The following is a 26,381-nucleotide window of genomic DNA, read 5'->3' on the forward strand; positions in this document are numbered from 1 at the left end:
AATTCTTTCCCACTGCTGCTCATGCTATGATTTCCCAAGCTTGGTGGGAAAGTCTATGCGCCATTTATTTTAGGGTAAGTGTTATTTCCGGTTTCGAATTCCAATTGCTGTTAGAGTATGGAATTCTGACAAGTGAAATTATTATTATTATTTTTTCTTTCAAATTGATTGGTTATTTTCTGTATTTTACTTTTAAAATTCATATTCTAACAGAATAACATAGCAAAATTAATAAATATATAAAATGTATGTGAATTTATTTTCTGACACTGTAGATTTCTCATTAAGTCTTATCTTAAAATATCTCTCTTATCCGGTTGCCAAATTGTTGTACGTAGGTGAGAAATCGTGTGTTTAGGTTCGCACTCTTGGTTTCCGTGAGAAATTACCAATATGACTATTAATTTTACCTTTGATTCCTTGTGCTCTTAACTAATTTCTGTAAGTGGAATTTATTTATTTTATTTATTTATTCTTTAGCATTAGTAATTTTAAGAAAAGATTTGAGACAAACAGGGTTTTGAAATCTCCATACTGTTTTTCTACAGTAATCTTTTTAAGAGTTTTAGTAACATGTCACTGGTTTAAAATATCTAATGGCTCTGTAAAATAACCAAACTCTAACAGTATTGTAACGTTTCAGGTGAAATCTTCTCCTCTAAAATTCTGGCTCTTAATTTAATACCCGATTATTCCTTTTGCTTCCAAGAGTTGACAATTTCATGAAATATTTGAGGGCTTGCATGAAGAAATAAGACTTTTAATTCACTGAGTCAAAAAAAAAGTGTCTGGTTACTTTGTGGCATGAAATTTCACAAGGAAAAAAAATGTTATGGTCTTAAGTTTGTATAACACATCGACGACACCCAATTTGTTCATTTAAATTTACACATTTTATTTGAATGAAATATTATTTACAAATTGTATTTACTGAATTTAACAACACAGAAAATAAATAAATTGAAAAATACATCAAAGGTTCTTCCATGATTGTGGAATTGCCATCATGTGGTTTTTGACAATGTGACTCTCATCTGAAAGTTAATTTTTCATTTGGTGTTCGTTGGGAATTTATTACTGTAGTAAAATTAAGGGTTGCATATTTATTTTTTTGGAACCAATACATATACTTCTGAGAATTATTAAAAGCACAGAATCTTTTGTTATGTTTCCAAACGCATTTAAAAATACACGTTATGTTTTCACGTTTTGGGCATCCAATTTCATTTAAATCAAGAGCAGGCCTCCCTATTAACCTCGTTAATGTTTTTGATTTTTCTCTTTCTTTGGCGAGTAATATTTGATATTTGCATGCTGATTATATCATCCAATTTCTTAGTTTGTCCAGAGGTAGTGAACCAGTTTCTCACTTCAGCTGATGGTTATATTTTATTAACCAAGAATTCTGTTTTTTAACTCTTTCAGGTAATTCTTTCTAACTACAATGTGATTTTGTCAATGCATATCTTACAATAATTCAATCAGAAATACAAATTTCTTTAGCAAATAAATTTGAACTCTTATTCAAAAGAAATTGGCAATCAATTACCCCAATGATAACTGAAAATTCGTATTTTTCGCCCACTGTCGATTTTTCATAATCGTTTTCCTTCATTCTTCTTCTTCTTAGATTACTTTATATGGCACCACAAATAAATAGTTATTTATTATTTTTTTTATTATTATTTTACTGATTATTAGCTCTGATCGTATACTTTATGGTAATAACCTTCGTTTACAAAATTCTAAACAATTAGAACTTTTCACAAAGAAACTTTCAAAGAATTTGTGGCTCACCCATTATTTTTACATTACCAAACACAAAACACCACAACACAAAACAGCAGCTGCAGTGGATGAACGATTATCTTAAGTTGATCATTTATCCATTATAGGAGAGATCACAGTTGCAAGTGATCTCTCCTATTTTGGACAGACTGCACGTTCTCTTGAAAAAAGAATCCAAGAACATCAATCCTCCATTCTTCACAACAAACCTGAAAGGTCTGGATTCGTTCACCACTGGATTGAAACTAACCACTGCATCTTTTAGTCCAGGACTCGCCTCTTACATAGATCCCATTATAGGTTCGAACGTTTGTTCAAGGAAAGTGTGGAGGCCTTGCTCCATCGTCCCAACCTGAATCGTAATGACTGTATATCTATATCAAAAATCTGGGAAAGTCTAATAAAGATTACTCATTAATTTTTTTTTTAAATCATGTCTCTACTTCAAAATATTCCGTTTTTATACTTAATACTTAGTGATATAACATCACGCGGCGTGTTTTATTTTTAACGATCTGTTGTTAGTATTCTAGCTTATATTTATTTTTTAAAACTGTTCTTGTAATACCACTGAAGATGGTCTGCTATTTCCAGACCGAAATATTTGGTTAATTATATATCTTTCTTGTGTTTATGTGCATACATCATTCAGTCTTATGTCACAAGTATCCTTAAAACAGCAAAGTATTTATGTACTTTTGGTTCATGTTTCGAGAACTGTTGGACACACTATATTTTGCACAGTCACCCTATTTGATGCAAACTTCAATGGTCGTAGGACAGTTTTTCACCCCTCCCTTTCTGCAAGTGACTTTTTCTTATGACAATCTTTGGCCCTTCTAGTATGATTTGGAAGACTCACCCATTTTGGAAGCCTTACTGGGAAACATGGGCTATGGTCAGAGAATTTTGACTTCCCTGAAGAAATTATATCTAACAGTTGTTTAGTTTCATGGTGTTTTGTCATAATTTCACGACATGCGTTTGCCGTAGCGGTATGATTTTTAAAGATTTTCTTTGTTTATTATTTTTTGTAATTATCCTACATTTGAGATCGTATGATATTTTATGAATACATTCTTTTAAATTAAAGATACCAAGAAATTGGTATATACTTGGTTTAATTCTTTATCCAAGTGTAAGCACACAAAGTTTGTGCCTGAAGTATTTTCACGACTGGGGAAAACTCGTAGAAAAGGTGGTATGACTTCACCTCACTTGCTTTAGTATCCCATAATGCAAAGCACATATACTTGCATGTAGAGTATAATGAATTGCGACATGTATAATGCTATGCATAATGGGAAGGGTCACTACCGAGACCGGTTTCGACCATTATTGAGGTATCAGTGGGAGCCAGACCCAGAGAGATGATAGCAAGTGTCTTGGAGAAAAGGTCTTTCAAAAATAGTCAAGAGGAAAATACAAGATTGGATAGATGAAAATGGGATACTGTATGGGGGACAACATGGTTTTGTGAAGGTAGGTCATGCCTCAGTAACTTGCTCACGTTCTATAACACAGTGACGGCTGAACTAGATAAGGGTGATGGGTTTATAGTGATTCTACTGAACCTTGCTAAAGCCTTTGATAGGATACCACATGGAATTCTAATCGGTAAACTGCAGCATATGAGAATGCATATAGGATTGGTGAGATGGATAGGAGGGTGGATAATGGAGAGATAACAGAGAGTGGTTAATTCAGAAGTAGAGTCTAAAAGATGGCTTGTGACTAGTGGTGTGCCACAGGGTTCTGTTCTTGGACCACTACTGTTTAATTTATTCATTAACGATATAGGAATGGATCTGAGAGGAACTGTGCATTTGTTCGCTGATGATGCAAAGTTGGGTAGGGCAATAGTGAATACAGAAGATGTCAAAATCTTGCAGGAAGATTTGGATAGATTGGAGTTCTGGGCTAAGGAGAATGGATGTCAATTTAATGAGACAAAATGTAAAGTTGTCTCATTTTGGGGTGAAAAGATTAGCAGCAATATATCACATTGGTGAAACTGTACTCCAGGAGATTGACGAAGCTAGGGATTTGGGAGTGTTGGTGGATAGGGAGTTGAAGTTTAGGGGACACATCGCAAAAGTGGCAAAATCAGCTCATCAAATCACTTGGTTGCTGAAAAACACTTTAACGACAGAGACAAACAAGTTATTGTTCCTCTGTATCGAGCCTTGATAAGACCTCATCTTTACTACTGTGCCCAGATATGGGCACCAGGGTTTCTTCTCGATGGGGAGGAGGTGGAGAAGATCCAGAGACGAGTGACCAAGATAATACCAGGACTATGGAATGAACCTTATGAGAACAGGTTTAAGATTTGTGGGCAGCAGAAATTTGTTGATAGGCGGAAAAGGGGTGATATGATTAAGACATCCAAATTACTGAAGAGTTTCTATAAGATTAATTCAGAAGATATTTTTGAGAATAGGACTGGTAGTGGGAGGATCCATGGAAGCTTGGTAAGAGTGTGGTTAGCAAGGGTGTTAGAGCTATGTTTTTTACTTGGAGAGTGGTAAATGAGTGGAATAAGCTGCCAGAGTCTGTTGTGGGTGCCATGACTGTAAATGAGTTCAAGGTGAAGTATGGTAGACACTGTGTGGATATTGAATAGTTGTTCTTGACATGATGTTGGGTCACCCTCGATGAGTCTAAGGACTCCTTGGAGCTGCCCGTAATTATAATAATAATACCAAGGTTGAAGTAATGCAGAATAAAAATCTGAAAATATGACTTCTGCATTACTTCAACCTTGGTATCACCTCTGCATCTGGCTCCCACTGATGAGACCTCCATAAAGGTCGAATCCAGTCTTGGTAGTGACCCTTCTCATAATGCATAGCATTATACATGTCTTCAACGATATGTGCTTTGCATTATGGGATACTAAGGCAAGCGATGTGAAGTCATACCACCTTTATCATGAGTTGCCCCAGTCGTGAAAATATTTCAGGTGCAAACGTTGTTTGCTTACACTTGGATAAAGGATTAAACCAAGTATATAATTTCTTGGTATCTTTAATTTATAGCATAACCAAGTGAAAAACTTTCAACAATTAAATATATTCTTTTCCTCTAAACACAGAAGTAAAGCAAAATTATGATGTTATCATTGTAACCATGAAGCCAGGGTCGAATGCAATGCTTATCTCCGAATACGCTTATGTATTCGCATTTTTATCAGTTAAAACCCAATATACTTTTTTCAGTCGAAAGGGTATCGAAATGGAGAAATAAAATATTTCTTCTTATAGATAATATAAGAACCTATATATTATTGATTATAATATATAGATAATTTTTTAAAAATGTAGTTTTGTTCCCTAATGCGCTTTGTGGAATTTGAGAGATAAAGTGGTGAAACAATTAATTCTTCAGGAAGAGTCAATATTGAAATTTAATTTCAAGGAATTGCTTCTTAAAGAAATAATGAATTGAGTTAAGGGGTTTGAGAAAAGCAAAGCAATCGAGTGATGGATTTTTGTATTACTTGATTTAAAGCATTAGAAGATTTATATTAATTAAAGCAAGTGCTTTTTTCTGGCGGTATGCAACTGTACATAGTACCGGCACCTTTTTTTCTTAAGTTTTTAAAAATTTAAGAAATTTTTTATTGACAGCAAAATGTATTATAAATATTCCAGTAGATGGTACAGTGTTCATGAATTGAATTTTCAGTTTTGATTATTCATAAGTTGGTACCGTGCTTTCCTGTTTCATAAGTTGGTACGCAAACAGGAAGTTGTGTTCACTTCCGATTGCTTCCAATATCAGTTTATCAGTTCTATATTCACTCTGCAACAGGCAGGTGTTCACGTGAGTTTTGAGTTAATCTAAGTTAATCAGTGAAATAATTGTTCAAAATGAGTAAAATAAGTAGTTACTTTATGCCAATGAGTAAAAAAAAGGAAGGCTGAAGAAGTAGAAACCCTGTGATCCTCTAAAATACACTTGGTGAAGAGGATCACGAAACCAAGACCGAAGATCCGCCTTGTCAAAAGGAAGCAGATTCCGATAATGTTGGACACTTATGCAGAAAAATGACTTCTGCGAGAGAAAAACGAGTGGCTATATGTCAAGAATAAAATGTCAAGAGTAAAGTGTGTCCTGATGTCGAAAGTCTTGCCGTCGATAAACACAGGAACGAAATTTCAGCGGAGTGGGCAAATGGTAAAATCAGTCATTTTGAAGAATCTAGCAAACAACAATTAATGTCATTAAGGGGGAAAAAAGATTTACGATCATAAGGAGAGTGCAGCACACAAAAAATAAAATCTGAAGCAAAAAACGAAACATTAGAGAAAGTTTTCCTAAATACTTTGTCTTATAATAAAGACGTAACAGGAAAAGTGTTTCGAACCGCTTACAAAGTTGGGAGGAGAAATCAATCATTTAACGACTTTGAAGACGAAATAAATTTACAGGAACTTAGTAGCCTAGACATGGGATATATTCTTCATTCTGCAAATGCTTGCATTAACATTGTGAGCCATATTGCAAATGAAATGAGAAAAACATTTATAGACAATATAGTGAACTCCAAGAACAAAATATCGTTACTTGTTGATGAATCGACAACTGTGGGTAACACAACAACATTGATTGTTATTGTTCGTGTATTAATGACTGATTAAAGAATTCTAAACAACTCTTTAATCAGTCATCTTGATTGTTTAGGATTATCTGAAGATTACTTAAAGAAGTGTTTATTGTCTGTAACTTGTAATGGTGCAGCCGTGTAATTTGGTGTGTGTAATGGTGTAAGGGGACTAATGCAAGAGAAATTTCCTAGTGTTATTTTCTGGCATTGTGCTAGCCATCGCCTTGAATTATCTGTTAGTGACACAGTGAACAATGTGGCAGGAGTGAATCGCTTTAAGAGTTTCATGGACAAACATTATGTGACTTATCATGCTTCATCTAAGAATGCTAGGGAACTACTGGAATGTGCAGCGATTCTAGAACTCGAACTTCTTTAAATTGGCAGAATTTTAAGAACTCGCTGGGTTCTAGCTTTTGCACTGTTTCTGTAATGTGGCAAGATTTTGAAGCGCTCGTCCATCACTTTCTGGAGGCAAAAGAAGACAGCAGAAGAAGCAAAACAGATCGCTTTCTTTATGAGGGCGTTTTAAGAAAAATAATGTCATGCGAGTTTGTTCTTGATTTGGGCCTTATGTGTGATGCTCTCCAAGAACTTAGTGAACTAAGTCTAGATTTACAAGAGAGAAATATTGACTTTTACAAAGCAGACAGGAAGATAAAGAACACAGTTCAACTTTTTGAAGAAAGAATTGAAAATTCTGGTCGGTACTACAGTATTTCTCTTCAAAGTCAGAAGAACATGAAGTTCAAAGGGATTGAGTTCCACAAAAATGAAAGACACAGTCCTGCAATAAGTTCATCTGCTTCCTATAAAAGTCTGAAAGAAGCTGTTGGAAAGCGTCTGCTTGAAGGAGATGATGCTAATTTGCTTGAATGTGCTAAGATTTTTTATTCCAAATTTTGGTCAGAAAATCCTGGGAATCATCTGACATTTCATGAAGCTAAAATTATAAAGTTAGCACGCAAATTTTGCTTAAATGAAAGAGAAGCAGTTCGTGGTTTCCGTGAATATCTTCAAGAAAATAAAGTCCTGGACATACTGCTTCCTCTGAAACACACTTTGGGCACAATTGCAATATCTTCCAGTGAATGTGAAAGTGGTTTATCTTAGATGAATATTATAGTAACTTTATCTAGGTCATATCTGCTTGTAGACAAGTTCTGCACTGATGTTCATCAGGACAGTAGGACTTCCTCTTACTCAGTTCCACCCTAACAAATATGTGGACTCATCGCTGCTCCGAGGTCGTCATTCTGCAGTTGATACCAAAAGCAAGAAGCGATCTAGAGACAAAGAGGGTATATATATTGGAGGATATAAAAGTGTTGCTGTCATTACGTCTTCATGATGAGTACCGGCACCTTTTTTTTTCAGAAAAAAAGCATTGAATAAAGCAAGAAATTTAAAAAAAAATCGAATATTTTTATATATTCACAAAGCATACATTTATTATTATTTTATTTTTTGTCAATTTTTGATGACATTAGCTTTGGATTTTTGTTCGCTAGAGGGATTTTTGTGAAATTAAAATTATTGTAATGGAGGTTACTGTTGGAATGTTTATGTATAGACTTGTATAATAACATGTAATCATAACGCATTTATTGGCCTGTTTGTTTACTGGCCGCAGGTGTGTATAAAAAAAACTTACTTCTTAATATGATGCAGCAGTTTTTTATTTTGTGATACCCTGCACATATTTTTATTACGTTTATGTTTTCGCATGGGTTTCCGGTATGGCAGATTTACTTCGTTACCATGAATTCTGCTATACTATACTATACTATACTGCTATTTTAAACTTATTCGCTATTTGTACTTTAGCTAGTTCAAACATTGTATTTTCTGCATTCTACTATTATTCAATGAAAAAATAAATAAAATGCTTCCTCATACCACTTGTGCAACTTCCAGAGATAGCCCTGTGTTCTTCTATGTAAAAATCGTCCCAGTGTCGATTTAAAATATACCATTCCGATTTGACTGACATACGGGATTTGCAGAATGATTTGAATAGGCAAGTTCAGTATTGGCACTTTGGTGTGATGAAATATATTGGAGGAATTAAGTTGGAAGAAACTGATCAGGTAGAGAGGCAGTTGAAGTTTGAGAGAAAAACCTAGCTCTTACCATTTCTTGACTGCAAACAAATTTCTCTTCCATGACTGACCCTGTGTTCTCTCCCCACCTTTCATATAATGAAAAATTTCATCAGATGATATCCTATAACATCCATTCAAAAGTTTGTAGACCTGTGTCATACCCCCCTCTTTCTCCTGTTAACCAGAGTGTAATCCACACTCTGCAATTTGTCCTCATCATCTAAATTCCATAATCTGGATATGATCTCTGTAACTCTTCTTTGCTCCCTTTCCATAGCTTCTTTATTCCCTTGGAATCCAGTAGATTAAATCTGTGCAATATAATCCAGGTGTGGTCTTATCAAGGCTTTATAAAGAGGCAAAGTTACTTCCTTATCCTTATATGTCAAGGTTTGCTTCAACATCGCAATTATCCTCTGAGTTGTACTTGCAACTTTTGCTATGTGAACACAGATGTATTCACCCCCATTTCATTCATCACAATTCCTGTATAAACTAATGGTTCCTTCATTCTTTCAGTGTCAACTACCTGGATGATATACTCTTGCAAAGTGCTCACTCAGTAATTCCACTATATCGACTGATTCAGTGACCTCTTTACCATGTGCATTCCTTAAAATCATTCTGCCATGTACAGTTTTTTTTTGCTTGCAGCATATTTAAAGAAATGTTTGGGATTCTCTTTAGCTTGCATAGCTAGTTTCCTTTAATAATCCACTTTTGCTTTTCTTACCACACGTTACCCTTCTGGCCTGCGCTTTATACCATTCGTGTGCCTGCAGGTCACCTTTCTCTTTCAATTCCTTCCACAGTTGTTTCTTTTTTTGCAGCTCAAGCTTAATGGTGTTATTCATCCATTTAACCCCTATTTGTTTTACTATTGGGACCCTAGGTATACAATCAGCCATAACCTCCTGTAAATGCTCCTTGATCACTTCTCATGCTCTATTGGCATCCTCTTGCAGTTTTACATGCCGTGGCACTGAACCAAGCAATCTCCTAAGCTTGTCATACTTACCAGCACGGTAATTCCACATATTACTATTATTACGGGCAACTCCAGGGAGTCAATTAGACTCATCGAGGGAGGTCCCAAATCATATTCATCACAACTATTCGACATTCATACAGTATCTATCATACCTTGCCTTAAACTCATTCACTGTCACAGCATCCACCACAGACTCAGGGAGCGCATTCCACTCATTCACTACTCTAAAAGTAAAGAACCCAGCTCTAACACCTTTACTAACAACACTTTTGCCCACTTTCCATGGATGTCCCCTAGTCCTCCCACAACCAGCCCTGTTCTCAAAATTATCTTCTGAATTAATTTTATAGAAACCCTTCAGTAATTTGAATGTCTCAATCATATCTCCTCTCCTCCGCCTATCAACCAATTTTTGCAACCCACAAATCCTCAACCTGTTCTCATATGGTTCATTCCACAGACCTGCTATCATCTTGGTCACTCGCCTCTGGATCCTCCCCATCTCCTCCCCATCAAGAAGAAACCTAGGTGACCAAATCTGAGCAGAGTAGTTGAGATGGGGGCTTATCAAGGCTCGATACAGAGGAACAATAACCTGCTTGTCAACGTATTCTTCAGCAACCAAGTGATTTGATGAGCTGATTTGGCCACTTTTGCAATGTGTCCCCTAAATTTCAATTCCTTATCCACCAACACTCCTAAATCTTGTGCCTCATCAATTTCCTGGAGCACGTTCCACCAATGCAGTAAACTGCCGCCAATCTTTTCACCCCAAAATGCATAACCTTACATTTTGCCACATTAAATTGACATCCATTCTCCTTAGCCCAGACCTCCAATCTATCCAAATCATCCTGCAAAATTTTGACGTCATCTGCATTCACTATTGCCCTACCCAACTTCGCATTATCTGCAAACAAATGAACTGTTCTTCTCAGATCCTTTCCTATATCATTTATGAACAAATTAAACAGCAGTGGTCCAGGAACAGATCCTTGTGGCACACCACTAGTCACAGGCCGTCTTGTGGACTCTACTCCTGAGTAAACCACTCTCTGATATCTCTCCGTCAACAACCCTCCTATCCATCTCACCAACCCTATCCATCCCCATATGCTGCAATTTACTGATTAGAATTCCATGTGGTATCCTATCAAAGGCCTTAACAAGGTCCAGTAGAATCTCTGTATACCCATTACCCTTATCCAGTTCAGCCATCACTGTGTTATAATACGTGAGCAAGTTACTGAGGCATGACCTACCCTTCACAAAACCATGCTGTCCCCGATACAGTATCCCATTTTCTTCTATCCAATCTTGTATTTTCCTGTTGACTATTTTCTCTAAGACCTTGATAATGATTCCTGTTATGCTAACTGGCCGGTAATTTTCAACAGAACCACCTTTGTGCAGCGGAACTATTTTCCCCTCTTTCCACCGCCTTGGGACTGACCCAGTCCTGAGGCTCAAATTAAACAAAATGGTCAAGGGCACTGACATTCTTTAGCCGCTTCACGTATGACACGAGCTGGTATACCATCCAATCCCACAGATGTATTGACATTGAGGTTCTGTAATAGACTAGTTACCTCTACTTCATTCATCACAATTCCAGTATAAGCTGTTGGTTCTTCCATTCCTGCAAAGTCACCACCTGGATGATATACTCTTGCAAAGTGCTCGCTCAGTAATTCCACAATATCGACTGATTCGGTTACCTCCCTACCCTCAGCATTTTTTAAGATCATTCTACCATGAGCATTTTTCCTTTTACTTGCAACTTATTGAAAAAACTGTTTGGGATTCTCTTTAGCCTGCGTGGCCAATTTCCTTTCGTAATCTGCTTTTGCTTTTCTTACCACCCTTGTTACCATCCTGGCCTGAGCTTTATACTGTTCCTGCACCTGATGGTCACCCTTCTCTTTAAATTCCCTCCACAATTGTTTCTTTTTTTGCAGCTCAAGCATAATAGTGTTATTCATCCATTTAACCCCTACTTGATTTATTATTTGGACTCTTGGTATACAGTCAACCATTGCCTCCTGCAAACAGTTCTTAACCACCTCCCATGCACTATCAACATCCAGCCCTTGCAGTTTTACATGCCATGGCATTGAGCCAAGCACACACCTAAGCTTGTCATACTTACCAGCCCGGTAATTCCACATGTACCCTGTCTTAATTGTAAATTCGACTCTTTTAGCCACCTTCCAAGTCATGACCTTATGGTCACTCTCACCAATTGGTGGCAACATGGTCATGTTCGTTACAGCCACATTCTCAGTTGCAATTACTAGGTCCAGCACTCTCTGCCCCCTGGTATTTTCCACTACATGCTGCCGTAGATAGTTGTCCCTTAATAACCGCATAAAATCCAATTCCTTCCTCCCATGTGCCCTCTCCTCTTTCCAGTCAATGTTACCATAATTGAAATCACCCATAATAATTACCCTCCTTCCACTCATTTCTTCTATTTGCTTATGCATACTATCCCCACCATCTATTCTATCACCTGGTCTATAGCCGCACCCAATTGTATATTTTGTTCTGCTAGATTCTATCTCACACCAAACAGCCTCAGATGTGCTTTTTTTCCCCATCTTGCAGTTCAACTTCATTCTCCTTGGCTGAAGCTCATCAGCTATCATCAATAACACTCCTCCCCCTTTTTATTCACCCTGTCACTCCTGAACACACTATACCCGTCGCATTCAATCCCACTAGCTTTATCATCTTCTGTCAGCCATGTTTCACTAATACCAACAACCTGTGGCCTGGAAGTGCCAAACATGGCCAAAAACTCTTCCTTCTTGTTCCTAATACTCCTAGCATTAGTGTACATGAATCGCAGAAGCCCATTTGTCCCATCCCTACTTTGATGCTTTATAATAACTATCCCATTCTGATTTGTTGTCCGTCATACTCGCTCAGTCATAATATACTCATTCATACACTTAACTGCCTCCCTAAACTCTACATATCTACTCCCCCCCTCTTAATAAATCTAGTTTCCCTGAGTCTTAGTACCCTATCTTAATCGAAAATTCCACACCTTTAGCCACCTCCCAGGTCAGGACTTTATGATCACTCTCACCAATAGGTGGCAACATGGTCATATTCATTACAGTCAAATTCTCAGATGCTATTACCAGTTCAAGCATTCTCAAACACCTAGTATTTTCTATTACATGCTGTTTCAGATAGTTATCCCTTAATAATTGAATAAGATCCAGTTCCTTCCTGACATATGTCCTCTCCTCCTTCCAATCAATGTTACCATAGTTGAAATCCCCCATAATAATTACCCTCCTTCCACTCATTTCATCAATTTGTTTATGCATACTATCTCCACCATCTATTCCATCACCTCGTCTATAGCAGTACCCAACTGTGTATTTTGTTCTGCTAGTCGCAATCTCACACCAAATAGCCTCAAATGAGCTTTTTTCACTAACCTGCAATACAACTTCAATTCTCCTTGGCTGCAGTTCATCAGCTATCATCAATAACACTCCTTCCCCCATTTTATTCTCTCTGTCCCTCCTAAACACAGTATAACCTACACATTCTATCCCACTAACTATATCCTCTTTTGTCAGCCATGTTTCACTAATGCCAATAACTTGTGGCCAGGAAGAGCCAACCAAGGCCAAAAATTCTTCCTTCTTGTTCCTAATACTCCTGGCATTAGTATACATGAAATGCAGAGGTCCCTTTGTCCCACCTCTATTTTGATGCGTTATTCTAACTATCCCATTCTAATTACTTGTCTTTAGTACTGGCTCGGGTACGTTATATACATTCTTACACTCAACTGTCTCACCGATGTCTGCATATCCACTCCCCCCCCCCTCCTTGGTAGTTTTAGTTTCCCTGGTTCTGCACATCCATTTTCACTTCATTCAGCAACACTTTTTCCAGTCTCCGCACACCAAATCCATTCAAATGCAGGCCATCCATCTTGTATAAATCCTTTTGCCCATCAAACTCATTCCACACCACACCGTCTGCATAACCTGCACATAGAGTCATTTGCGATTATGGCCATCCTTCTAAACTCCTCTCTGTCATACCGTGGCAACAGACTCCCCATCCTAACTCTGTCACTCTTTTCTTTTGCTACCTTTAACAATTCTTTCAAGTCCTCTCTCATAAAAAATTTATTTCCTTTCAATTCATTCGTACCCGCCACAACTATCAATTCTTTCACCCTCTGTTTTTGCTCTCTAATACTCTCACTTACATCCTTAAATTTTGCACCTGGTAAGTACGATTTAGTTAAACTCTCATCTATCACACCTCTTAATAACGAGTCACCGTACAACACTCTTTCCTTCATTTCTGAAACTTTCCCACTCTTATGCTTATTTTTCCTTTCAAACACTTGCTTATTTCCGTTAGCCGAGGCACTCTGGAAAGAGTTGTGCTCCAACTGCCGCTTCGCACTGTGTATTACTCTGTGTAACCGTGCGATCTCACTCCTTACAAATTATTCCTCATTTTTTTTCATCATTTAAGCCATTTTCTCTCTCTGTATAATTGCTTTCACTCTCTCTTTGATCACCGCTCTCATTGCCATCTTGTAGAACATCGCAATTCCCTATCCAGCCACTATTTTCACTCACATTCTGGCTTTCTTCTACCACAATAATCTCATGACCTGACACATACTTCAATTCCTCACTTTCCTTATTATCATAGTGTATCTATTTCATTTATCCAACTCAGCCATAACATTGTTATAAAATATTAACTAATTGCTAAAACATGAACTTTTAGTAAACCCATGTTGCTCCTGGCAGAGTATGGCTTGTTTGCCTACCCATTTCTGTATGCGAGTTGTTACCAACTTCTCTAAAATCTCCACCACCACAACAGAGATAGTGATAAGTCAGTAGTTAGACCCATTTGTTTTTGCACCACCCTTGTGCGATGGAATATCATACATTCCTGTGGTGTCATTCCTGAGCTGAGACTTAAGTTATGTGAACATTTAAAGACCTAGCCAATTCTGCTGAACATTCCTTTGGCAAATATGCTGATATTTCACCTGTCCTTACTGACAAATTCTTATCCAAGTTATTCAACAACTCCTCAACCTCATTTTCATGCACCTCTAACTCTTCATCCAATGCAGTAGTAGCACTGTGTGCCATGTTATCTACACCTGGTTGATATATTTTAGCAAAGTGAGCACTCATTAATTGAACAATCTCATTAGCTTCTGACACTAGAGTATCATTTGCATTCAGGAAAGTTTTTAATAACTGCTCTCACTGTTATTCTCATGATATTCTTTCCACATCATCTTCTTCTTGTAGATCTCTTGCTTAATAAGGTTGCACATTCATTTCACTCTCATCCTATTTATTCTTCAAACACTAGGGATATGTTCAGATACCACCTCATTTAAACACTTTTTCAAAAATTCCCATGCATTGTTGACATTTTTCCCATTCAGTAACTGATACCATGGGACCAAGGATAATATTCGTTAACATACAATTTCTGTATATAGTGCTTCTGTGCACCTACTATTAAAGTAATCGGATGGAAATACATGGAGCAGTTGGCCAGTTCATGAAAAGTAGTAGGATGGAGTTGTTTGGGGGTGTTTCAGGAGATTTGAGATCTTCTTGAGGGAATAGACAGCCACCTTTATATTTATTGACATAGTATCCTTGATATTTTATCTGTGATTGATCGTATATAAAGGAGAATCACTGTTCCTCTGAAGACTTGTTTTTTTCATGCTCATCTGACTATTGGGTTAATGTATAATTTTGTTGACTAATGGTCTGTTGTAACTGTTCTTTGGTAAAGGTGCCTTTCTACTCTTGAACAAGATCTCATTTCTTGAAACCTCTAAAACCCTCCTTATCCACCTCTCACGAAACCTGGTGTCTGTAAGATTAACTGTACTTGTGGTTTGCACTACATAGGGCAAACAGGCAGATTGGGAGAAATGTGCCAATCCAAACACTTCAATGATGTTGAGAAGAAAGGAAACAAATCAGGACTGGCAGCACATAGAAACGAAACATGAAGTATTCCAAAATTCTCCTCATAGATTACAATTTTTTCTCGAGAGTATTCAAGGAATTATCTGAAATGATAACACATCCTAAACAGTGCAGCTTAAAACAAGGGATTATTCTACATCAAGTGTGGTCATCTCTAATTCGTCATGCCCCATTAACAGTTACCAGTAGTTCACCATGAACCAGCAAACAGCATCATAGCAAATGCACAGTGTACATATACCTGTTAAAATCATTTGTTTTTTTTTAATTTACTCACATTTCTCCTGATATGAAATAGATGAAACTTTCATGAAACTATTAGAGTGATCAATGAAAATTATTCTATCCCATCTGGTTCTTTCATGTGGAATAATACTGGCAAAAATATTTTCTTATATTTCTTACATTTGTTATTTTCAATGTGATATTCATTGTTATTCTTACTTAAAACTAAATGATGATGACGACTTCCAATTTCGAATCTTCTGTATACTCTTGTATCCTGAACCAAACTGATTATATTGCTTTCAACAATAACATGGTCAGTGAGGATTTTCTTATTTCTCTTGTCTTCTATCCATTTGAACTTGTGCACATCTTTATATTAGAACATGATGTTAGTAATAACTAGTCCATATCCTGAACAGAAATTCATCATGTACTTACTATTATTATTAGCCTTCCAATTTCTCCAAATCTTTCCAAAATATTTCTTTATGCCTTGGAATTCAGTTTCTACTCTGCTGTTTAGATCTCTTACAATGACCAACTTTTCCCTTTTCTGCCATGAGCATAGATGTTTGTAACTGGCTTTATGTGGGATGTGAGTTTCACCTAGAGTGAGACCGTTGCCTTCCTTTTTTGGAGGCTTAAAGTGGTTTGAAAAAGTTTCATGTTTGGTCTCTAGAGCAGGGTTTCAGAACTATATGATGATTTTAGGTTCATAACCTTTAACGGATCGGAGATAACACACACGCACGTACGCACACACACATGCACACAGAGAGAGAGAGATTCTAAACATAAAACATTATACAGTAATATCAGATGTTAGCTTTAACAAGAATTCTGTTTTCATGACTGGCTACAACAGTGTAATATTAAATAGAAAAATATTTTTCAGTCATAGTAACAGCACTCTCTTTCATTGTTTTCACTATGAACTCCTCCTCTTCCCCAAAAAATATATTGAATGCTTGTTATACCATACGTTTCTGTTACATTTTGTTGTCTGTATATGTACAGCATTTTGCTCTCATAATAAATTTGTGTTTGATGTTAATTAGGTTATTGTCAGTATATTTTCACATAAAGATGGATAATATTAAGCAGAACTCTACAGGTTTGTTGGTGAAGGCACCTGAATATTCAAGACCAGAGGGTGCAACACTGTTGTCAAAAAAGGAAGTCATAGAAGTTATATATAATACTCGCAATCATTGGAAACCTAAAAGTGAAATGTAAGTACATAGAGCTTTCTCTATATAATACTTACCTTGATGAGTTTCATGTCATATTGTTAATCACAGCTCAATACAATAAATAGTATTACATACCTCCACTAGAAATTTTTGTTTTTTTTTTATGCTCATTATAGTGGTTTCTGTTAGTGCACTTAATTAACCCTAAAATGCCAAGCAGGCATAAAAATTATAGCAGCGAGTCATGTGACAAACACTTTTCAGTATTGTGAAAAACAGTATTTTTTTTTTTTTTTGCAAGTCTTTATTAAAACATAATAACATCAAATTTATGAGCAGTTAGCATCACAGTTCTTGTAGAAAGACTTATATGTTGGTTAACATGATTATGAAATATTAAGGAATTGACAGCATATACTAGAAATATAAATTAAATCAAACTTTAATATATACTTTCCAATATTTCGTAACCATCTTCATGGGAACTTAAGATAAAGACACGTGTACGCAGGTACTACACAACAGCAAATGCGAAACGAAGCGAGGAAGCTATCGTTTTCCTAATGTCCTGATGGTGCCCCCTAGCAGGCTATATCAGGTGTTCATGGCCTTTGAGCTGAAGTTCTCCTGATGTATGTTTCCCAAATTTGGGGCAGTTTCATGCATCCAAATTTGTCGAGGTTTGGCATGTTCCTAAAGGCTGAGGCTGATTCCATGAATAGTCTTTCATATTTGAACTTGCTGCAGTGTATAACTGTGGCTTTCTTCCACCTTATTCTGTGTCGAGTATCCAGAGCATGGTCTGCAAGCCCAGAGTGGCTTTGCTGGTGAAATCGGATGTAGTCCTTGTGTTCTGTGATTCTGATATTCGCCGTCCTGCCTGTTTGGCCAAAATAGGACAATTTACAGCTTCAAGGCACCTGGTATACACCAGGTAGGTCTAGGGCAGTGCTTCCCAAACTTCTGGATGTCAGGGCCCCCTTTATAAAAATTAAAATATTTCACGGCTATAAATCAATACTAATTTATAATTTATATCCAAAAACATATGCAGTGAATATTGCAAAAATCAAATGCAAATATTACATTTTTAGCATCTTACAGGTGTACACATTTGACATGGCACATTATCTCAGATTTTTATATAGATAGATATATTGTTATTGTGTATTTGTATATTGTACACAAGCACATGAAACATAAGACGATTAGTAATAAAGAAAGAAAGAATTAAAAACATAAAAGAAGTATAATAACAATTTAATGTGATGGATGTGTTTCAATTCTGCTACACAAAAAAGTCAATATCAGGTGAAATATTTGAAACGGCTATTCTTAGATTTCTTTCCAATTCTTCCATTGATAAGCAGGACATATGTTTATTTTTAATTACCAATAACAATGAAAATGCTGTTTCACAAAGGTATGTAGATTATTATTATTCTTACTGGCGACTCCAGGGAGTCCTTAGACTCATCGAGGGAGGCCCTAAACATCATGTCCACACAACTATATGACATTCTCATGGTATCTATCATGCCTTGCCTTGAACTCACTCACCGTCATAGCATCCACAACAGACTCTGGCAGCTTCCACTCATTTACCATTCTAAAAGTAAAGAACCCAGCTCTAACACCCCTGCTAACCACACTCTTGATATAGGTGTCTTCTAGTTCTCCCACCACTAGTCCTAATCGCGAAACTATCCTCTGAATTAATCCTATAGAAACCCTTTAGCAATTTGAATGTCTCAATCATATCTCCCCTTTTCCGCCTATCAACTAATTTCTGCAACCCACAAATCTTCAACCTGTTCTTATATGGTTCATTCCATAGACCTGCTATCATTTTAGTCACTTGCCTCTGGATCCTCTCCACCTCCTCCCCATCAAGAAGGAACCTAGGTGACCAAATCTGGGCACAGTAGTCGAGATGAGGTCTTATTAAGGCTCGGTACAGAGGTACAATAACTTACTTGTCTCTGCTTGTCAAGGTATTTTTCAACAACCAAGTGAGTTGATGAGCTGATTTCGCTACTTTTGCAATGTGCCCCCCTAAACTTCATCTCCCTATCTACCAAAACTCCCAAGTCCCTGGCCTTATCAATCTCCTGGAGTACAGTTCCACCAATGTGGTATACTGCTGCTAATCTTTTCACCCCAAAATGCATAACCTTACATTTTGTCTCATTAAATTGACATCCATTCTCCTTAGCCCAGAACTCCAATCTATCCAAGTCATCCTGCAAGATTTTGACATCTTCTGCATTCACTATTGCCCTACCCAACTTTGAATCATCAGCGAACAAATGAACTGTTCCTCTTAGATCCTTCCCTATATCGTTAATGAACAAATTAAACAGCAGTAGTCCAAGAACAGAACTCTGTGGCACACAATTATTCACAGGCCGTCTTTTGGATTCTACTCCTGAATAAACTACTCTTTGATATCTCTCCATCAACCACCCACCTATCCATCTCACCAACCCTATATCCATTCCCATATGTTGTAGTTTACGGATTAGAATTCCATGTGGTATCCTGTCAAATGCCTTTGCCAGGTCCAGCAGTATCACTGTAAACCCATTACCCTTATCCAGTTCAGCCATCACCGTGTTATAAAGCTTGAGCAAGTTACTGAGGCATGATCTACCCTTCACAAAGCCATGCTGTCCCCCATATACAGTATCTCATTTTCATCAATCCATTCCTGTGTTTTTCCCTTGACTACTTTCTCCAAGACCTTGACTACGACTCCTGATATGCTGATCGGTAGGTAATTTGCAACCGTAGTCTTGGATCCTCCTTTATGCAGTGGAACTATTTTCCCCTCTTTCCACACCTTTGGGACTAAACCAGACCTGAAACTCAGATTAAACAACATGGTCAAGGGCACTGATAATTCTTTAGCCGCTTCATGCAAGACCCGTGCCGGTATACCATCCAATCCCACAGATGTATTCACATTAAGGTTCTGTAATAGACTATTCACCTCCACTTCATTCATCACAATTCCCATATAAACTAATGGTTCCTTCATTTTTTCAATGTCACCACCTGGATAATATACTTTTGCAAAGTGCTGGCTCGGTAACTTTACTATATCGACTGATTCAGTGACCTCCTTACCATTGTCATTCCTTAAATTCATTTTGCCGTGTACAGTTTTTTTCTTGCTTGCAGCATATTGAAAGAACTGTTTGGGATTATCTTTAGCTTGCATAGCTAGTTTCCTTTCGTAATCCACTTTTGCTTTTTTTACCACACTCGTTACCCTTCTGGCCTGCACTTTATACCATTCACATGCCTGCAGGTCACCTGTGAGGAATTAACATATTTAAGGCTGCGTTTGCTAATGAAGGACATTGTTTTTGTCGTCGAATCCAAAATTAGCATAAATCACTATTAAGAAATTCTGATGCAACAGTTGAATCTACTCTTATATCAATTAGTTCTTCTTGGGATGACCATGGAAGATTGCTAAATTGTAGAGAAGGAGCAAATAGTATTCTTATCCAATCATATTCTTTATCTTCATTCAAATTAGGAAAATATTTTTTGGAAAAACCATAGAATTTGTGAGATGGTTAATTATTATCCTTTTATTTTCTGTTGATAGTAAAATATTATTTTCTTTAACATATTTATGAAGAGAAGTAAACATTTCCGTTTTATTATCATTAAAACCTTTTAACCACGCAGAAAGTTTACTTTGAAATGCTTGCAATTTAATGTTTAGTGTTAATATATTGGTGCTTTTTCCTTGCAGAGAAAGATTCAATTCATTAACTTTTTCGAAAAAATCCGACAGATGATAAGAAATGAAACACAACCAATTTTGATTATAAAAATGAGATGCTAACATGGGATTCTTATTAAGAAGAAAAATTCGTAGTTCATCTTTCAATATTAAAACTCATTTTAGAACTTTTCCACGGGACAACCACCTTACTTCTGTGTGATATAAAAGAGTGTCGTAATTGGAATCCATCTCTTGGCATAAAATACGAAACAGTGTTGTATTAGTAGCATTACTTTTTATATAATTAACTACAGTAGAAGCTTCTGATAATACTTTACTCAGCGATTCTTCCATTTGTCGAAATACTAAGTTTTCTCTATGGATAAGGCAATCAACATGTCTTGCATTCGGATAAACTTTTTTACTTCTGCTACAAAACCTGAAATTCTCCCCGCCATGGCTGTGGCACCATCAGTGCAAATCCCGATGCACTTTTGCCAATCAGGTTCATATTCTTTAAAAAAATTATTCACTTTTTCAAATATATCTTTTCCTTTGGTTGTACCGGAAAGATTTCTGCAAAACAGTAGATCTTCATGAATTTGAAAATTATAGAAGTATCTAACAAAAACCATTAAATTAGTGCCCTTTGTATTATCCGTAGATTCATCAATCTGAATGGCAAATGCATTATTTTGTTTGATTCCTGAAATTAATGTAGACTTGATATTATCGGCAATGCAATCTATTCTTCTTTTAATTGTGTTATTAGACACAGGAATTTTTTTAAAGGTTCTGATATTTCGGAGCCATAGATAGTTTCGCAAATTTTTATTGCTGCTGATAAGACGCGGTCTTCACTAATTGTATGAGGTTTCTTTGTTTTTGTAATTAACAAAACAATTTCGAAAGATACTTTTACTAATTTCTCATTTAGTTTAGCATGCTTTGATAAACATTTAGTTTGTCTTTTTAATTCTTCATCCTTTCTTTGAAAAAACTCAATTATCTTACTCTTATATTTCCCATGAACAGTATCTAAATGGCGACAAAGTTTTCCAGGTCACATGCAATCATTTGATAACTGTTTACAGCAGATTACACACATAGGTTTGTTTGGATTATTATATAATGGTACAAACCCATATTTCAAATAAGAAGGATCGTATTTTCAAATTTTTTCATGCAACATTTTTTGCCTCTTACTGTTTGGTGCTGAAGACGATGCGGGCTGTTCTGGTAAAATATGAAATGCTGTCCCTTTTTTTGAGTCTGTTTCTGCTTCTTCTGATTGATTGCTGGATTTTTTTTTATCAGCCACTTATCCATCTCAGGGTTAAATTATTAGGATAGATCAAATAATAGCACCTGCCGATACTGGCACACCACAGACTAACAACATGAAATTAGTGAATATTACCTGAATAAGGGAATCCCCAAACCAGGAACATTTTTCTCTTTTGTGACTTTTTCTCCCTTTACGGTAATTAAGCCTAACGCGAAACAGATAGCAAAGGCAGATTATTAAAACGTGCATATGATTGGTGCGGTATTAACAAAAGATCGCACGACTGAAAGATAAAAGCATAGCTGACAATTGAGTTGAAATACTAACTCTCTTCAACTGAATTCCATATGTGAAACTGCCATAACATTCATTATATATATATTTCTTAGTTTTAACATGTTCAGTTGAATTTTATTGCTGCCTTGCGGAAAATGAACTCACACACATCTAATTAATAACAATAGTTTTTAGTTAGATCGATGCAACATATGGTTTTGCTTGAGTCTATATAGCATAGTTTCTGTATGAGGTGACAAGTGATTCATTAATTAGTGTCTTTTTTTTATTTCAGTTGTCTCTAATTGCACTATTTGTTGAGAAATATATTAGCAGACTGCTTATACCTTATTCACCAACATAATAAAAGTACTTGTTTTTCTTGCCTCTGCAGTGTAGTGACTGTTGGGGAGGGCGTGTTGTTTATTGCTGCAAGCGAGTTACTGTCATCCTACATGAACTTGTTTAAGCTCTTTTTCATGTGTGAAGTATATGCGAAACTTTTATTGGTAATGGAAAACTAGCTCGGATGACAATGATAATATAAAACGAGTTTTGATATATATATATATATATATATATATATATATATATATATATATATATAAAGTCAATATCGACAGTCGCCTGATTACGAACACGTGATGAAAGGGACAGGAAGATTTGGAGCTTCCCCAGAGAGCATTCAAAGTCAATACAAGTAAATACATTAACCGCTGCTTTGAAATGAAACTTATAAGAATAAGCATATATTTACTAATATTTATTAAGCGCCGAAATACGCAGGAAGCAAAGTTTGTGAACCAACACCAATGTGTGAATTTTTCCATTAAAATATAAAAAATAACAAAAAAAGAAATATTAAAAGTTAAATATGTTTCTTTTAAGATAAGAAAAATCTACTTAGGCTTAAAACATTTTAAATTTCTTTTCATTATTTCACAGCCCCCCTCAACAAAACGTACAGCCACCAAGGGGTCCGCGGCCCACAGTTTGGGAAATGCTGGTCTAGGGGAAGTGGTTGGTCTTTAGTGGAGCGGATAAGGGATGCCACTGAACTAAATCACATCCTTAACACTTTCTCAACCAATGGCTACCTAATGAGTAATCTTTTATAGTAATATAAAAGATTACTCTAAATCCATCACTATTCCCTACATCTGGGGCACCTCGGAAAAAATCAACAAAATCCTAAAAAAAACATGACTTGACCTCTTGTTACAGATCATATAGAAAGTTGGCATCCTTTATTTGCTCAACTAAAGACCAACCACTTCCCCTAGACCTACCTGGTTTATACCAGGTCCCTTGCAGCTGTAAATTGTCCTATTTTGGCCAAACAGGCAGGACAGCAAATATCAGAATCTCAGAACACAAGGACTACATCCGATTTCACCAGTACAACCACTCTGGGCTTGCAGACCATGCTCTGGATACTCAACACAGAATAAGGTGGAAGAAAGCCACAGTTATACACTGAAGCAAGTTCAAATATGAAAGACTATTCATGCAATCAGCCTCAGCCCTTAGGAACATGCCAAACCTCAACAAATTTGGATGCATGAGATTGCCCCAAATTTGGGAAACATACATCAGGAGAACTTCAGCTCAAAGGCCAAGAACACCTGATATAGCCTGTTAGGGGGCACCATCAAGGGACTTTAGGAAAACGGTAGCTTCCTTGCTTCGTTTCTCATTTGCTGTTGTGTAGTACTTGCGTGCACATGTCTTTATCTTAAGTTCTCATGAAGATGGCAACGTGACGTTGCTGAAATATTGGAAAGTATATATTAAAGTTTGATTTAATTTATATTTCTAGTATACGCTGTCAATTCCTTAGGTATTTAATAGTTAGCATCACAGTATTGTTTTTAAATTTTATTGGCACTTTGTTAGTTCTAAACACATGTTTTTCCATGGAAGAATACATCAGTAGGAGCTTTACCCAAGAAGATAAGATAAATCAGTGCTGAAGCATTTGTGAAGTCAGCAGCTTCTATATAGAAATAATGAAGATATTTCATGTGCATACTTTGTTTGCATATACTTGGGTAAAGGATTAAAACAGGAAAATAATTTCTTGTGTAGTATAATTTACTTTGTAACCAAGTGGAAAAAACTTTTCAGTAGCAATTTTGATGAGTTGCATTCTGCATACTCTAACTTGACTATTTCAAGATGTGATCTGTGATTATAAAATATTAAAAGCTCTACTAGGAAACCAAAGTACGTCTTTGGTTTCCTGGTAGAGCAACAGTGGAAATTCTTTGTAAACTATACCAAAGAAACAGATAACCATCCACTGCATCAAGTTCAGGTATTCTGCATTTGCCAAACATATGTCAAAAATGTGTGGGATGAAAAAAATTAATTTATTAAATAAAAATAATAATTCATAGGAATTTCTGTTTTTAAATATGAAAAATGAAAATAATAAATAATTCAAAAGTTGTGAAAAAAATTTTTTAAAAAATATTTATCTAACTTTCACGTAGCAGTTTTTGTGAGTGTTTATCAAGGGATGAGGAAATTAAATTGAATTTGAATAAAATTGATGTTTTCTTGGAGTTTAAAAAAAAAAAAAAAAAAAAAATCAAAAACTTTAATCCATACGTTTTAATAAATCTAAATTGAAATTTGAAGTGGAAAATAAAAAAAATAAAACAAAAGACTGGAATCAAGATTTAAAGTAATAAAAAATATTAGTTCTATTAAAATTGATTATGATTAGTCACTACAGATGAGAATCAGTGGCTTACTGATTCTCATTGGGTTCTCTTTCAAGTATCAGAGAGCGCAATGGAATTCTGCTTTCCATCGGGTCAGAACTTATTAATCTCCTAAAGTGTCTTTCGCTGATGCTACCAGTGCCACACCTAAGTTACATTGTTTCATTTGACTTAAGTGAGGTACTCGTAACATCTTGCTTTATTTAAAAGATAGGAAATATAAAATACTATAAAAGGAATCAGAGATGATAAAGGTGCATGAAAACTGAAGATAAAGATATCCTAGTTGACTGGAGTAATTACTGTGAAAGATTGTTAAACAAAACAAGCAGTGACAGAACAGTAGCAGATAATTTTCAAGAGGAATACAAACTGTAGTACATTAGTTTCTTAATCTGAAGAATTCTGTAATATAATATCTTGTTATCATAGTTATCAATGGTTTTCCGAAAAATTGTGCCAGAATGGTATAAAAGAAATGAATAAATAAATAAAAGCAGTGTAAGGGGCTGAGACAAACATTGGAATGAGGGCCTTCATTTCCACTTTGTTCAGAATTCCTATCCCTATATCCAAGATATGGTTTTCCAAAAAATTGTGCCAGGATGGTATAAAAGAAATGAATAAAAAAATAAAATAATAAATGAATCAAAACATCGTAATGGGCCGAGACAAACTCCACCTTCATTTATTGAAGTCCACAATACTTTTAAAACTATCATTAATAGAGCCTAAGTCTGACTTGAAAAGGTCTAAATGTAGAAAACGTGCTATCTCTGCCAGTAGTAATAATGTGTCCTAGTCCCTCACAAAAGCCATTGAACACAGCTCTCGTACTTCCATCTCTTTCGCTTAGATGGTAGTATTGCAACATCATCTAAAATCCTCTCTAAGATTGCTTGATTCTGTCCAAAAGAGGACAGTCCAGTTAATCAATGATTGCTGTTTCATATATCCTCTTCAATCTCTCTCTCTCTCACTCTCTCTCACAGATATTTAGTTTCTGCCTTGTGCCTCTTCTACAGATGCTTTCATGGACATTGCTCTGCTGAATTGGCCACTATTACTCCTCCACTTTTCCTCCAGAATCATTAGAATAAGAACCGCTATCAACACCCTTTTATAGTCCATCCAACTCACTGAACCAACTTTACTTTCTTCTCTTTCATTTCATCTATTTCTGTTCTTTGGAACAGCCTCCTCCACTCTGTCTTCCCCCAAAGAATACAATCTTCATCTGTTCAAACAAATGTGAACAGATTCCTCCTCTTGTCCACACATGATGCTAATCTGCTATAGGTCTTGTGATCTTGCATGTGTGGATCAGATTTTCAAAAAATAAATAAATAACAATAAAAACTTATAGCTTAGAAGCAAGCCCATATACAGTTTTTCCAATATAAAAT

General features: G+C 36.1%; 1 protein-coding gene across 5 annotated transcripts in view; it reads left to right on the forward strand.

Moving 5' to 3' along the window:
• Positions 1 to 26,381, forward strand: part of LOC150094957 (transmembrane protein 126) — a 199,711-nt gene that overhangs the window by 110,635 nt on the left and 62,695 nt on the right. For 3 of the 5 annotated variants that reach the window (XM_090411320.1, XM_090411319.1, XM_090411315.1), the window contains exons 1-2: positions 7,942 to 8,033; positions 16,806 to 16,979. In XM_090411320.1, the coding sequence (XP_090267446.1) occupies positions 16,834 to 16,979 (146 nt within the window). In that variant the 5' untranslated portion in view covers positions 7,942 to 8,033; positions 16,806 to 16,833. Of the gene's footprint in view, positions 1 to 7,941; positions 8,034 to 16,805; positions 16,980 to 26,381 lie in introns of those variants that run through there. The other 2 variants (XM_090411316.1, XM_090411317.1) reach the window with 1 other exon arrangement.

The sequence above is a fragment of the Typopeltis vanoorti genome, chromosome 21 (assembly GCF_054136105.1).
Source record: "Typopeltis vanoorti isolate ZY-2024b chromosome 21, IOZ_Tvanoo_1.0, whole genome shotgun sequence".
NCBI lineage: Eukaryota > Metazoa > Arthropoda > Arachnida > Uropygi > Thelyphonidae > Typopeltis > Typopeltis vanoorti.